The sequence below is a fragment of the Hibiscus syriacus genome, unplaced genomic scaffold (assembly GCF_006381635.1).
Source record: "Hibiscus syriacus cultivar Baekdansim isolate YM2019G1 unplaced genomic scaffold, ASM638163v2 tig00111614_pilon, whole genome shotgun sequence".
In the NCBI taxonomy this organism is placed as follows: domain Eukaryota; kingdom Viridiplantae; phylum Streptophyta; class Magnoliopsida; order Malvales; family Malvaceae; genus Hibiscus; species Hibiscus syriacus.
This window is the reverse complement of record NW_024063134.1, coordinates 577,502-594,285: the sequence shown is the minus strand read 5'-3', so window position 1 is coordinate 594,285 and position 16,784 is coordinate 577,502. Positions and strand designations below refer to the sequence as shown.

The following is a 16,784-nucleotide window of genomic DNA, read 5'->3' as shown; positions in this document are numbered from 1 at the left end:
GGGTTTTCAAAGTAAAGAAGCATTTGGGACCGATTACATGTAGAAAGTGATCTTCTAGGTAGATGATAAATATCGATAATTTTATTTAATATTAAAATAAGGGTTTTGGGACCGGATTATTATATATTATAGGTAGAAAATAAACATGGATACCTGTATATATATTATAGGTAGAAAATAATATTTTAGGTTGTATAAATATGTCGACACTTGTTGTAGTGGCCATTCAAATTCTTTTGAAGACCAACCGTTTTACCACAAGAGTGGTTATCGATTTTTGTATACAAGTATTGATTTGATTTGCGTAAAATGATATATGAAAATGAAGTCAATGGGTGGAAAGCAACCAAATGGTGGATATATGTACTTCTAGAAAGTATCAATTTCTTTTTGTTATTATTGTTGAAATGGTAATTGGATTAAAGTATTTAGGAACTTTAAATTGATTACAAATTTTAAATGTTGACAGTATGTCGAATGCAAAAGGATGAAGGAAGATGGCACACACAGCGGGTTCGGTATGTAAAATGAAATTGACATTGAGTATTATTTAGCGTTAATGTATTGATTAAGAAACATTTATGCTTAATATTAGGTGACAAAAGATGTGAGGTCGAAATAGAATTCGATGAGTGATGGTCAAAAGGAACCTTACATCACACAGTCAATGAATGATAGTAAAGAATACAAAGAACCGAGGAAAGCACATGAAAAGAAGGTATTCATTAAACTTGTAAATACGTTGATACAAGATATATAAGAACAATAACATTATATATTGTTAAAAAATGTAGGATGTGTCGACAAGGTGCAGCATAAAAAGGGTGTATTCATTAATTGAACACCTTAAAAAGAATGATCAGTTGAATGTGCTGAGTGAAATGGGGTTTGGATCATTGATAGGAGAAAAGGATCGACTAATTCGGAGGGAATTATGTCGATCCTTGATGGAGCAATTTGATGTCAAACAATGTATTGCTAAATATGGCGATTATTCATTCCCTCTGGGGGTATCGACTGTTGCAGCCGTCTTGGGGGTACAAAACAAAGGCAAAAGTGTTGTAGAAGTCTGTAGGAGTAAGAACTGGAAGACACTTGTCTCCAAATATGGTTTGAATCATAAGGTGACATATGCTTGCTTGTTACTCAAAATTATGATGGTCAAGATTTCCCTCGTGTTTCATTTAGGTTGATTGTAACATCCCAAACTATGGGTTAATGATCAAATTGTAAAGTTTCAGAATTTGGTGACTAAAGTAGAAGAATGGATTAGTTCAGTGATTTATTTGGAAGTATTTCCTAAAAGTTGTTAGTAATTATTAAAGGAACTAAAGGGTAAAATGGTCATTTGATCATTTAAGGAATTAAAAATGTGATAGTGGGGATATATATATTTTTACACGTGGGAGTGTAGGAAACCAAAAAGCAATGTTTCCAGAATTCTCTTCTCCTCCTTTCTTCTTTGTGCGTGAAGCTCCAGCTCAAACGTGAGTTTCTTAATTAGTTGGGGTTATTTGTTGAATTAAAAGTTGGGTTTTGATCATTAGATGATAACTAAGCTTAGGGAAAGCTTAAGTTATCTTAAGATCAAAAGATAAAGGAGATAGAGAAGATTAAAGATTAGAGGTTCTTGAATGAAATATTGGAATAGAGTTCATAACAAGAATTGAAAGTTGGATTTGAGTTGTTATCAATCTAAGTAAGAGATATGAAGTAATATAATTGGATTTGTAACATGTTACAAAATTGATGTAATTATTGAATCACATATGGAATATATGATTTTGAGGTTTAAGATGAAATAATTGAGTATAGATTGGTTTAAGTATGTGTACTAGAGTTAAGAATGAAAAAGATGATCAAATATGAAGGATTTAATCCAAAATGAATGAATTTTCGGGTTCAAAAAGAAGATTCTGGGTAGAGTGCATCGATGCATATTCATTGTGCATCGATGCATCAAGGTTAAAACCCAGAAATTATTTGAAGGTGTATCGATGCACAGGTAGTGCATCGATGCACTCTTTTAATTTAAATACATCGAATGCAAGTAGTGCATCGAATGCAAGTAGTGCATCGATGCATAAGTAGTGCATCGATGCATCCCAGTAATAATACAACATCAAATACATTTTATGCACCGATGTATCAGTAGTGCATCGATGCATACCTTAATTAAAAGATGAAATGGGCTTTTCTTTAGCCTAAGAAGTGACAATTTAGAAGATATCAATTAGTATACTGATATGTATTAATGTATTATTATGATGTATATATAGAATAAAGCTTGTTCCGGAATAATCTAAGGATTAAGATTGATTCAAAGCAAACAAGGCTAAGGTGAGTGCACATTTTCTAGTATATGAGGTTCAAGGGAAAATAAGACTTGTGATAAGTCTATTTCAAATAGTGAAAAACATGAATTCATAGAAGTATGTATTTGTTATGATTTATATTTGTGCATGAGTATATGTGTTATTGATATGAATATGGTAAGTAAAAGGGATTAATGGTGATGATAAGAATAATAATAAGGATAATAAAATGATAGGTATATATGAATATAGGTATTGATGTGTTTTTGTATGTATTGTAAGATGATATGTTTATGTGATAACATGATAAGACGACAATGATTTACATGTCATATGAACACATGAGAAATGTTATGAGCCATATGAAAGAGAAAGTATATGTGATACATGAGGGTGAATCCTATGTTTATATGAATATGAACTTATATAATAATTGACATGAACTACATGATTACATGTATATGTGAATGAAACCATGAGCTTATATGAATATATGATACGGTTACATGAATATGTAAAAGGATATAAAAGATAATGCCCATGTTATGTGTCATGAGAGCTAGGGGTATAGTTGGCATGCCAAGAGTCGAGGGTCTATGTGGTCCTTCGAGATATATATGTATTATTTGGAACATGTGTGAAGTCTGGTGAGACACATATTTGATCCTTGGCATATGTATATGATTCTTAAGGAATGATATGTGGTCCTTCGGGACATATATGTATTCTTTGGAACATGTGTGAAGTCTGGTGAGACACATACTTGATCCCTAGTATATGTATATGATTCTTAAGGAATGATATGTGGTCCTTATGGACATTATTATATGGCACTACAGTGCAATTCTACGCGGTACTCCGGTGCAATTATATGTGGCACTTCGGTGCAATTATATGAGCTGTGGTGACAACATTAGTGCACAACCTCTATGTACTCGCATATCTTTAGTTCTCACATGTATATCATGGGCTATTAAATAGATAATATTAATAAAGTGACATGATAATATATTTGTTTCCTTGTGGAATTTCATGTGTGATATTGATTGTACAAATGGTAACTTATAAGACCATATGATGAAAGGAATCAATGATAGTGATAAAATAGAATAAATGAAGATGATAATATAGTTGCTTGAGTGTACGTGTTTTATGATAGTATATATATGGTTACATGACATGATATGTATATGTGCAATTGGTTATGGTATATGTTTATATGATGGAAATAAGATATCATAGGAACATGAGAAGAGATATGAATGATAATGACATATATGTATGCATATATTGTTACATGTAAAAGTATGAGTGATATGAAATGATAGTAGTAATTGTTTAGGTGATTATTAGTTACCATTTACCTTATATGTTTATATGCCTCACTAAGTCTTTGACTTAGCGTGTAAGTGATTTACACGTAGGTTTCGAGAAGAGTAAGAGCAATGTGGAGCAAGACAGGTCGTTCTCCTTACTAAAGGTCAGATCAGAAAAAATGTGAATATGTATTTTAGTATATAAAGTTCTAGTTGGCATGTTTTCAAAAGAATATATTGTTTAAGCTATGAACAATTTTATAAATGTTTTGAATAGTTATATGTAAATAAATAAGTGAAATATACACGCTCTGATTGGTTTTGTATTAATGAAAATGTCTTTATGTAAATTAGTCATTTATATGTTATAAAAGTTTTAAATTACTCACTATTTTATACAAGTACATGTTTTAAAAAGGTCAATGTGACACCTCAGATTCGTATCCGGGTTGGGGTGTTACATTGATTGCTCCGAATATATAACGACATTTGATCTCCAAATCATTGCTGGTTGATTGGTCGGGCTTTTATATCCATATTTGCTTCTTTGTACATCGATACATTTGAGGATTGTTGAAATATCAACACTAATTATAATGTGCATAATGAATTTGCTTTATTCATTCGTGTCGATACATGTAGTCCAGAATGTATTTCCAAACCAAGTGCACGAACAAAGTGTCGATACATTTATAAAAAGTATCGATCCCAAAAAATATCGAGACCCATAATTATAATGTAATAGGTAAAATAACAATGTAATCGGTCTAAATATATCAGTTTATGAGAAAAGATGTATACATAAAGTATCGACACTTTATACATTTGTGTCGATACTTTGTGTCCATAATGTATTTTCTAACCAAAACAAGTTCACAAATAAGTATCGATACATTTATATCAAGTGTCGATCCTAAAAACATCGAAACTCGTAACTATAATGTAATAGGTCACTTTACAATGTAACCGATTTTAATTTACCGATTTTATGAGAAAATAGGTCTACAATATGTATCGACACTTTATTCATTTGTGTCGATACATGTTGTCTAGAATGTATTTCCAAACCAAGTGCACGAAAAAAATGTCGATACATTTATAACAAGTGTCGATCCCAAAAACATCGAAACACATAATTATAATGTAATAGGTAACATAACAATGTAACCGGTCTAAATATACCGGTTATTAAAAAAAAGGTATACATAATGTATCGATACTTTATACATTTGTGTCGACACTTTATGTCCATAATAAATTTTCGAAACAAGTTCACGAAAAAGTGTCGATACATTTAGAAAAAGTGTTGATCCTGAAAACATCGAAACTCGTAATTATAATGTAATAGGTCACTTTATAATGTAACCGGTTTAAATTTATCGGTTTTATGAGAAAATAGGTCTACATAATGTATCGACACTAATTTAGTGTCGATACTTTTTAAAATTACGCGTATTTTTTTTCTTATATATACAAAACCCAAATCAAAAAACCCTAAAGGCAAAGAACTCTTCCACTCCGACGGTGATGACCTTCAAATGGAGCCTCAGCGTATCAACATTGAAGAAAATCGAAAGCGACCAGTAAGTATCAATGTATTCATGTAATTGTTCTTGAAATGGTAATTGGATTCAAGTGTTTAAGATCTTTTAATTGATTACAAATTTCAAATCTCTACAGTCTGACTGAATGCAAAATGATAAAGGAAGCTCATAATCATGTTGATTGTATAGCTAATAAAACACCCTTTCAGGGTCCAAATGGTAAGCTATGAATTGGTAAGACAAGTTTTTTTTAGGGTTTAGGGACTAAATCCCTACAACGTAAGGAGTACATGATTGAACACTACATATAATAGTTGTATCCAGTTGTTAAAGAATTATTTTTAATTTTATACTAATATAGTTGTAATGTTCAAACATGATTGAATGATGTGGTTTATTTGCAATAACAATAGGTTGTTGTACATGTTTCTTATACACAGTAGGAGTCATGTTGATACTTAGGATATATGGAGATCGTTGTATGCATTATTCCAAATGTCTCTAACATCATGTGCGGGACTGAATGACCAGTCCATTCCGTCTTCAAAAAAATCAATTGAAGTAGGCTACGTGCTTGTATTCAAACCCAGTTTGACTTGATGACATGTTAGTGTTTTATGTCCCTTACCGTTGCAGAACCCACATCGCCTAATTTTCTTCTCGACCTTGTTCTTTGTTACTTCTTTTCGCTTGCGTTGTTTTCATTGAGGGTCAAGAACGTTGTTTAATACACTGCTCCGATTGACTGAATCATTCAAACCAAACGAGTTCTCAAATTCTTCTGTTAATCTTTTCATCTAATCTCTTGCGATTTTGAAAGACGCATCTGTCTTTGATGCAGCATAGCATAACATACTTACTGTTGCACGTAGAGAAGCAAACATTTCCATTTGCATTATTTCTGGAGGCACATTCAAATCAACAAAACTGGGTGCAGAAGCCTTCGCATCCTTATTCCACCTACTTTTAATCAAAGACCCGAGCAAATATGTGTAATCCAAGTGCTTCAAAATGTGAAGTTGATGGCGACATGGAAGTCCAACTGTCTCGAATTTTCTGTATGAGTAAATTTAGGGTTTCTGTACGAGAATCAAAACTAATTTCAAATGTCCTATTTTTTTCTTTGTACTTTTTCAAATAAAAATATTGACATTCATCTGATAAGGACTGAATCTCTTCCTGAATCCGATACAATGTCTCCCATTGAAGTTTTTCTTGGAACGCACGAAAAGATTTGTGCGTATAAATCTCTGAAGCATGACTTTCAAATTCAACCAGTTTTGTGATATGGAAGGGCTTCGTTTGGGAACTTAAGTAATCCGCTTTTAACTCGTTCAGACGCATTCTACTAATTCCATCTTCAATTGCACGAACAACATCTAAATATGTCTTCTTGTTTTTTAGTGCAATTGCGAGTGAAACAATCATACTCGCACCTTTGTGTTGAGCGAATATTAGCAAATAAATGACATGTTAGATATGCTTGTGCCTATAAGTGCTGAGTATTTCCCTTCTCAATCACCCATAGATGCTTTTCGACGTTGAACTCTGAAACAACTGAACGCCATTGAATATCAAATTCGTCGGTTATCCACCAGGAAACCATGCATTTTGAGAATGATGCTGTAAATTTTGGGTCACCAATGTTAGCTTGTGCATTGCGAGAAAGATGCCAAAAACATAATATATGCTTAGCATTAGGGATAAGAGATTTTATAGCCCTCTGCATTGCCCTATCCCCATCGGTGACAACTGAAATAGGCGATTTGTTCATCATGGCTTCTAAAAACTTCTATAGCAGCCACTCAAAAGATTGGGACGTCTCGTCAGCGATTATGGCAGTAGTAAACACAATTGTGTTATAGTGATGATTGGCACCGACAATAGGCATAATTGGTCGACCATACAAATTATCTTTGTACTTTGTGTCGAACGCAATTACATCACCGAAGCATATGTAATCTGATCTCGATGTAGAATCCGACCAAATAAGATTATGCAACACCCCTGATTCATCTACCGAGTATGTCACAAAAAACCCAGGATCATCATGTTTCTTATAATCAAAGTAAGCAATAAGCGCATTCACATCCCCATCAACGATTTCCTTTGCTTTGCCTCTTTGAAGTGCATTGTAGAGGTCTTTATGTGTAAATCCAACATTATGATAGCCCCATGCTTGCTGTGTTAAATAGTTCATTACTTGTAACGTGCCAACACCGACCTCTTTCAATGTTGTTGCCTCATCGATATCAGCCTTACTTACAGCTCTGTTAGAACGCATAAATGGTGTCATAGCAGGTGTGCACAATACATGATTATGTTTCAGATAAGACTTACTTATAACCCACTGATCATTTGTATTTGTCGATTCTAGCTGCATCATGTTCTTGATTGGCGTATGAGCACGTTGACGATCAACGGTATTGACTTTTGATCCTCGAAACCCTTCTTTGGAACAAAAAAATTCTTGTGTCTTCACATTCCCTTCCATGTCAAGCCGTGTTGTTCACCGACGTGCACTAAACCCATGTTCCCGTGCGAATTCCTTGTAAAAGTACCAAGCTTGATCACGTGAAGAGAAGAGCTTACCAACCAATATGTCAGATTCATCAACATTATGTACTTTATGGCATTCCTCGGTTGGCTTAACATTGTCTGCATCAGTATGATCCATGACAAAAATTTTGTTGTGCAATTTCAGTGGTGCCAACAGTAGTTGATGGAGATGTATATAAGTAAAGGTTCATTAAACAACATGTTTCAGTGGTGCTTTCAATAGGATGTGGTATTGGTGGTAGTTGAAGGGTGGGTACAACATGTACAATAACTACATAATTCAATAACTTTAAAGTAATAGGTAAAATTACAATGTAGGTGGTAAAATTAGACTATTTTAATGACAAATAATTAAAACGTAATAGGTAAATTGACAATGTAACCAGTATACATATACCGTTTAATTATAAAACAAGTTAACATAAAGTATTGACACTGTTAGATTTTGTGTCGATACATTTATAACAATTATTGATCCCAAAATCAAAGAGACCGATAATTATAATGTAATAGGTAAATTTCCAATGTAACCGGTAGAAATATACCGGGTTCATGAGAGAATAGATCAACATAAAGTATCGACACTTTTTTAATTTGTGTCGATACCACTCTTTAAATATGTGTCGATAATTTTTTCCAAAATAAAGCACAAACGAGTTGCACGCATAAAATGTCGATATATTTAAAATTGTATCGATCCCGAAAACATCAAAACCGATATTTATAATGTAATAGGTCAATTTATAATGTAACCGATTTAAATTTACCGGTTTTATGAGAAAATGGGTCAATATAAGCGCTACCTATTACATTATATAAGCGCTACCTAATTTGTTATTGTACTTGATAATATTTTCGGTTAAATGCCTATTTTATTATATAAGCGCTACCTAATATGTTATTGTGTTTGATAATATTTCCGGTTAAATAATATAACATAATCGGCCACTTGTTTAACCGATCACGTCATTTTTAGCCTTTTTTAGGCGCCGCACAGCAGAACTTCCCGAAGGTTAATTATATCCATTCTCAGACTCATTTGATTCTGTAATAATGAAACGTCTTCTTCAAATCACAACGGTAGAAAAGTGGAGGAAAACAATATATTCCAATTCCATACTAATAGGATATACATTGTAATTCAAAATATTTTTTATTTAAAATTACAGATTAAAGTTATATAAAATTTTAACGAATAATCAATAACGATAAAAGTGATAAAATATGAAGAGATGATCTCATGAATTTTTAGTGTTAAAAAAGATATGAAAATAATGGTTTTATTTGTAGCAAAATAGGTTAAAATTTTTATTAGAAAAGAAAAGAAAACAAGAAAAGCAAATAAAAGTAAATGCCAAACCAAAGAATACAAAACAAATGTTTTTTACTTCACACATGAATAAGAAAACGTCGTGTCATCAAGCTGTTATAGACCCAATGAAATGCTAAAAATACAGTGATAAAATTAAATTTTTTTATAATTAGGTGACTAAGATAAACATATACTAAACGTCTAGTGACTAAAGCTAAATTTACCCTATCAGTTATATAAAGACTAATATAACCCCATTGGTTCATACATTTATGGACTCAAGCCCCGTCGCTTTTTATTTTGAAACGAATCTTTTAGTAGCTTATTAAAAATGGGTAAATTATATAAATGATCACTGAACTTTTCATATGCCTACATTTAGGTCTCCAAACTTTTAAAACTTGTAATACAGTCACCAAACATTTAGTTCGTTTATAATATGATCCCAAAGTAACGGCCGTTTCACTTCTGTTAGGGTAAATTATATAATTCACTGAACTTTTCAGGCGCTTGCATTTAGGTCCCCCAACTTTTAAAACTTGCAACACAGTCATCAATTATATTCTAAACAACAAATTCTAAAATGCTTTAATTACATTCTAAACATTAAATTCCAAAACACTTCAATTACATGCCCAACCCCAAATTCATAATTCATTCTCAAAATATGCCATAACAAATTGAACTTGAAGCAACAACCCTAAACCCCCTAAAAACATAACCCTTAATTCTAAATTTCCCCACCAAGTAACCCAACATAATCAACAACATTTAGTTTATTTTGGGTCCATAACAATAAGCGATTATGTTGGGTTTAGGGTTTAAAAGTTAGATTTAACCAACTATAAGTGAACAATACTCAGTTCAATTCGAGAGAAAAAAATTCGACTTGAATTGATTCAAAAAATTTGATACACATTGACTTTGATTTTTAATTTCATAAACTCAACTTAAAAACATTTCAAGTTAAAATCGAGTTGTAAAATACAAGTCGAATATCTCAAAATTTATAGTAATTAGTGGATTAATTTTTAAGTTTGAGTCAAATGCCTTGACTCTGTATGATATATGTATATCATATATGGAAAAAATATGAAGAAATATATGTATTGTATATGGTTAAAAAACTATTTAAATTAGAATCAAATAATATTATAGTATTAAAAATATTTATAATTAAATTTAAACATAAACTCTAAAATTCAGTTCAATTCAACTTGATTTAAATTTTATAAACTCAAATCGAAAAAATTTCGAGTCAACTATTTTATAAACGGAACTGAATTAGAATCAAATAATATTATAGTATTATAAATATTTATAATTACATTTAAATAGAAACTCAAAAATTCAATTCAATTCAACTTGATTTAAATTTTATAAACTCAAATCAAAAAAATTTCGAGTCAACTATTTTATAAACGAACTGAATTAGAATAAAATAATATTATAATATGATAAATATTTATAATTAAATTTAAATAGAAATCAAAAATTCAATTTAATTCGACTTGATTTAAATTTTATAAACTCAAATCGAAAAATTTTTGAGTCAAATATTTTGTAAACTGAATTGAGTATTTATGTTCAACATAACCCTAAACCCAACATAATCACTTATTATTCACTTATAGTTGGTTAATTTTTTTAAATGGGTATGTTTTAAGGGTTTAGGGTTGCTGTTTAAAGTTCAATTTGTTATGGTAGATTTTGAGAATGGATTATGAGTTTGGGGTTCGGCATGTAATTGAAGTATTTTAGAATTTGAGATTTAGAATGTAATTGAAGTATTTTAGAATTTGGGGTTTATAATGTAATTGATGATTGTGTTATAAGTTTTAAAAGTTGAGGGACCTAAATACAAGTTCCTAAAATGTTCAGTGACCATTTATATAATTTATCCTAACGGCAGTGAAACGACCGTTACGTTGGGAATATATTGCAAACGAACTAAATATTTTGTGACTGTATTGCATATTTTAAAAGTTAGAAGACTTAAATGCAAGCATCTGAAAAGTATAGTGACCATTTATATACTTTACTAAAAAAATATAAATTCTTAGTTCTCTATTTGGCGGAAGCCTTATCTCCCCTTCGATCTGTTCTTCCTTTATTCCTATCTCTCTCTCTCCATTTATCTTTTGGTTTTCTAGGGTTTTTTCTTTGCTCCTAATCAAAGATTTTAAAAAATGTCAAGTGCTTTAGAGATGTCGCTAGATGATCTCATCAAGCGCAACCGTAAGTCCGGATCCGGAAACTCCCGAGGTCGAGGCCGTGGATCCGGGCCAGGACCTGCCCACCGCCTTCCTAACCGTAGAGCAAATCGCTCGGCACCTTATACCACAACTAAGGTAAATAGCCAAAAACATAGATCTGGTTATAACTTTTTGTTTTTTGATTGAATCTTTTTTATCAATTAAGCGAGTTTTCTCTTTGATTTAGGCACCAGAGACTTCCTGGCAGCACGATATGTATTCGGATAAGGGATCTGCTTTCCAGGGACAAGTAGGTCGAGCCCCCGCTATTGAAACCGGAACGAAACTCTACATCTCAAATTTAGATTACGGTGTTTCCAACAACGACGTTAAGGTCTTTCTTTATTTTAAAAAAAATTCTCCTATTTTCTAATTATATTCTTAATATAAGATTTACTGTTCTGTCTCGATCTGTTATTATTTTAACGGTGGTATTCATTTCAATTTTTGTTTAAGATATGCTCATGCTCCTGATGATTCTTCTGGCTTAGCTATTTGAAAATTTGTTGAAATTATAAAGTTTAGCAGTGAATAATAGAACATGTAGAAACCTGTTGATAAAGACCGATGTCGTGTTGTTGGTAGTTTTTGCTTTTGTTTTTTTAATCAATTTTTCCTGCATACAGGAATTATTTTCTGAGGTTGGTGATCTAAAACGGTGTACAATCCATTACGATAGGAGTGGAAGATCGAAGGTATCTAATCGAGTTTGGCATAAACTGGTCCTTCCGATGAAATTCTTTGTAACATGCAGTAGTTTAGAACAAAAAAGCTCTTTTTCTTAGGGAACAGCAGAAGTTGTCTTCTCTCGCCGAACAGATGCTTTTGCTGCAGTCAAGAGATACAACAATGTTCAGCTCGATGGGAAGCCAATGAAAATTGAGATTGTTGGAACGAATGTTTCTACTCCTGCTGCACCTCCAGCTTCTAATGACACTTTTGGAAATTCAAACGGAGCCCCTAGAAGGTATGCCTAATCATATATTTGTTTAACTCCTTGTTTTCTTCAAAAGTTTAGGTTTTGTTATTTGTCACCTTGATGTTTTACACTTTCTGAGTGCATACACGTTTTGTCTATATTTTTCAGTTCGGTTGTGTGCTGAACATTTCTAGAGTTGCCTAACATATATTGGTTTAAATCCTTGTTTTCTTCAAAAGTTTAGGTTCTGTTATTTGTCACCTTGGTGTTTTTGATGTTTTACACTTGCAGAGTGCATACACGTTTTGTCTATATTTTCCAGTTAGGTTGTGTGCTGAACATTTCTATAGTTGCATTAAATCTCCATGAGATGTTAATTTTAACGTTAATTATTGGTTGATCTTTCTCCTTAATTATCAATTTATTTGAAATTTAAGTATGATAGCTGGAGAAAATAATTGAATGTTTGGCTGCAATGGTCATTCAAAAATTATATCTTCTGTTATGATGTATGTTCAGACAAGCATTTTGGGTGATTGTTCTGTGTATTCTATATTTTTACTTAACAGGACATGCTACAATTCGTATTTTCATGTGCTTGTTACCTTTCCTTTATATCAAATTGGTATAGCACTAATATGTTTGTTATCATGTAAATGGATCTGTGTGGGAATGTGTTTCATGACATTTGTTTTCTCTTATTCGTCGATGAGTTTTGGTTTATCATAGGCTTGACTTACAAATCTAATCTTGTTATGGTTATTGTGCAGTGGCCAACGCAGGGGATCTGGCCGGCAACGTGGTGGTATTGGGGGTCGTGGTTTTGGAAGAGGCCGTGGAAGGGTAAAGGGCCCTGAGGAAAAGGTTTCTGCAGAAGATCTCGATGCTGATCTAGAGAAGTATCATTCCGAAGCAATGCAGACAAATTGAAGCATTTCTCATGTTCTATCGGTCGGTTTTAAGTCTTTTCTACTGTGGACTTTATGTGCTTGATACCTGACAATATTGTGTATCTCTACCAAATTCTCACTATTTAGAGGAACTAGTCATGAAGAGAACTATTGGTTTCTTGATTTACGGATTTTGGGCTTTTACTAGTCCCAAAGAATGTGGTTAGTGGAAACCTCTTTGTAGTCTCAGTTCTTTTGGTTTCATTGTGGCTGCCTCGTCCCACAAGTTGGGAACAAAAGGCAACCTTGTCTCTCGGTTTTCCATATGCTAAGGAAACTTTGGATGCATGCTGTGGGAGGTTAATCTAGCTGTTGCCCTGAGCTGCATTGCAAAACCAGGGAGATTGCAAGTGAGGTAGATTTCTTTATGTTCTTTCTCTAACGGATCCTGTTTTAGCTGTTTTTATCCTTCTGCAAGTGATGCAATTGCTTTTCCTATTTAGGAGTTTATGGTTTTAAACTATCTCATGCTATTATATTATCTGTGGATGGAATATACTTTCCCCGTTTTCTGTCGTGGCTGCTGATGTGGCTTATTTTAGTCAATTGTTGTAGAATCTCTCTGCTTCTCTTAATCCATTTGGCTTCTTGATGGAGAAAAAAAAGAGAGACCAAAGTCTCATCCTCTTGGCATATGACTGCTGCTTTTTGGGTCAGCTGGAATTTGTAGCCTCACTTTCTTAAACCTGTTTACTTCCAAAAATTTTGGTTCTTTGCTGCAATGCCAACCCCCTAAATGTTGTTTTGAAGAAAAGCTCAGGCTATCATGTTGGTTCAAAACTTTGATTTGAGGAAGTCATAGTTTGAATGGTATTAAAACCAATAGCGAGTAGTTAAGGCATGAACATACACGATCAGGAGCAAAGATTGAAAAATGTTTGAATTTACGAGTTCCGTGTAACTTGGGGAGCTTCCTATGTACTATTGTTTGGAGCAAATGGTTTTAATTCCACTCTAGGGTGAGAGAATGCACCTATTTGTGTTGGTGTTGGTTCATCTAATGGTATCCGTTGCCTTACGAGCATCAGGCTGGTGAGTTGCCGGTTACCTATATTTTACTGATTTGCGTAGTTTTGACCTATTGTTGTGCTGTGCTCTTAATGTACTTCCACATATTTTTTGGCGTATGGATTTCTTTGTTACCATTTTATAAATGCGTCTCATCCCTTTTGTTTAATTTGGAGTTAAATTTGTTGTTTTTGGATATGTGTTCAATATCTACTTGGAAGTCCCCGCTTAAAGCAATTATTATATCCTTGTCTTGCCAACTTATATATATATATAAAATAATCGGGGAGGGACAAGGCTCTGGATAAAAAGGAGGATTCTATTCACTAGTCCAGAAGGGCTATCGTCTATAATTTGAACTTGTAGGAGCTTTTAAGTTTGCTGAATTGAATAGTGTTGTCCATTGATCAAGTTGGGCCAGGTTCAAATAGAATAAGTTTTAGTTTTGTTATCCTGTTTATTTGAGCTATTAATTTTAGTGTTTTCTCATTACATCAATAATTTATTTTTTTAATAACACTATCTATATTTTACGTTTTCGAAATATAAACATGTTTCATAATATTAAAATAATGAAGACGATTTTTGTTATGTTTATATTATTTTTCAAATATTTTTGTAAATATAATTTAAAATTATAATCTAAAAGTTTATATTAATAAATTATGATCAAAATCAACTAACAATTAATGATTAAACGATCAATAATTTAAATTTTATAGGTCGATAGTCAACAATCAATGATTTGAATCATGGGTCAATGATCAACAATTAATCGTCAACTAGGGGTGTAAATGAACCGAGTTTGAATGAATAAGGTTATGTTTGTGTTCATTTATTCTTTTTTGAAGGTTTTTGTGTTCGATTCGTGTTCGTTTAAATTTTCAATATCGTGTTCATGTTCGTTTATTTATTTTTGATGTGTTCGTGTTTGTTTATTTATTGTTCACGAATATGTTCATTTAATGTTCGAGAACATGTTCGTTTATACGTAAACGAACACGTTCATGAACATGTTCGTTTATCGTTCGTTTAATGTTCACAAACTTATTTGTTTATATGTTAACGAACGTGTTCATGAATATGTTCGTTAAGTGTTCATTTAGTGATCGTCTAGCTTTGTTTTATTGTTTGTTTATCGTTAATTTATATATTCGATTTTTAGTTTCATTTGCAAGCTAAAGAAAAATTATAAAAATTACGCCACTAATGCTTAAACTCATTAAAATTCTTAGTTTAAAAGGAAACTTTTATTATGTGTTATATTTAATTCGTATCTTCACCAATATTTAAACTGTAAAAAAATAAAAGGAAAATGAGAATCGGGTTAAAGGGTTTGTTCATTAATATAAATGAACGAGCTCATAAACAAGCTTATAACGAGTTTATAAACGAAGTTGTTTGTGAACATAAACAAACCAAAAACACCTTTGTCCACGTTTGTTCGTTTATTAAATGAACATAATTTTTTTTGTTCATGTTCGTTTATTTAGCTTAACAAACAAACATAAACAAACGTTATATGAATGATTCACAAACAACTCACAGAACGCTATGTTCATTTACACTCCTATCGTCAGGGTCAATGGTTAATGATTAACTATAAATTAAGGTTAATTTATTTTTTTCGTATTTTTTTATTTTAATTATTAATCTAAAACATTCATTTTTACTCATCTAAATTTTAAAAAACCATTAAAAGTATCAATCAATCCTAATCCATGTATGATTTTGCTCTTTAAAAATACCTTGTTTTTAGCAATTATACTAACAAGGACAAAAATATATATATATATATATGTTATTTTCTCATAGTTAAAATCCTTTCTTTAACTACACGGAGTAAACCTTAGTCACTCTCCTTCCTTTTTTTTTTATAGAGTTTATGACGTTCTCTACATATTAAATTAATTTTTCTATTTGACTTTATTTAATCGACGGTGATAGTCGTGTTAATGTTAATTGTACTTCACCGTTTCTTTTTTTCTTTTTTTCTTTTTAATTTTTAATAAGAATAATTTTGCTTTTGTGTCACATTTTTATCTACTTTTGTGGCATATTTTTTGTTTTTGTTATCAGTCATTTGGTCATTCTTTTATTTATATTTTCTCAAGGTGAAATTTGACAACACCATCAAGATGACATTTATAATCCTATTGATCTTCCTTGCTATGGACTTTAAAATTGAATTTGGATACGCAATTTTGTGTTATGGATATTTTCTCACAATGCTCAACTCTAATTTGTAGTTTTTGATGGTTTTTCATTAATTTAATCCCTTTTGTGGTTCATTTGGTGGTGCAGTCAAATTTCTTCGTATCTATTTTATGTTCAAGTTTTTAGTTAAGTTTTTAACATTTTCCATATATAGTCTTATATGATCTAAAGTAACTAGTTTCATTGTTACAAGAAAATGTCTAAATTATGTATTTAGTTTACGATGATAATTATAAACCCTTATTACTACAAATTTGAGAGCAAAAAAACAATCAAAGCAATATTAACATAAAATAAGATATTTACAAGAGACATGATTTAACGTGGTTCGACCTTGCTTACCTAAACGGGCGAGATAAATAATAATCCACTATAAATATAAAGAACAC

General features: G+C 31.8%; 1 protein-coding gene across 2 annotated transcripts; it reads left to right on the top strand.

The window, feature by feature from the left end:
* Positions 1 to 11,114: 11,114 nt before the first annotated feature.
* LOC120165766 (THO complex subunit 4A-like) lies at positions 11,115 to 14,291 on the top strand. 2 transcript variants are annotated; one of them, XR_005519859.1, is made up of 6 exons: positions 11,115 to 11,397; positions 11,489 to 11,635; positions 11,928 to 11,996; positions 12,087 to 12,268; positions 12,991 to 13,525; positions 13,726 to 14,291. XR_005519859.1 is itself a non-coding variant. In XM_039175208.1 (5 exons), the coding sequence occupies exons 1-5, from the start codon at positions 11,236 to 11,238 to the stop codon at positions 13,148 to 13,150; spliced, it is 720 nt and encodes a 239-aa protein (XP_039031139.1). In that variant the 5' UTR covers positions 11,115 to 11,235; the 3' UTR covers positions 13,151 to 14,291. The 2 variants fall into 2 exon arrangements, 1 of the variants encoding a protein (XP_039031139.1); XM_039175208.1 differs by having other exon boundaries at positions 12,991 to 14,291.
* The last annotated feature ends 2,493 nt before the right edge of the window (positions 14,292 to 16,784 follow it).

What these genes read in the sequence shown, in the direction of transcription:
- LOC120165766 (XM_039175208.1), top strand. Translation starts at nt 11,236, where the DNA reads ATGTCAAGTGCTTTAGAGATGTCGCTAGATGATCTCATCAAGCGCAAC. An exon ending in CACCTTATACCACAACTAAG is followed by an intron (nt 11,398 to 11,488) that starts GTAAATAGCCAA and finishes TCTTTGATTTAG; the next exon opens with GCACCAGAGACTTCCTGGCA. An exon ending in TTTCCAACAACGACGTTAAG is followed by an intron (nt 11,636 to 11,927) that starts GTCTTTCTTTAT and finishes TCCTGCATACAG; the next exon opens with GAATTATTTTCTGAGGTTGG.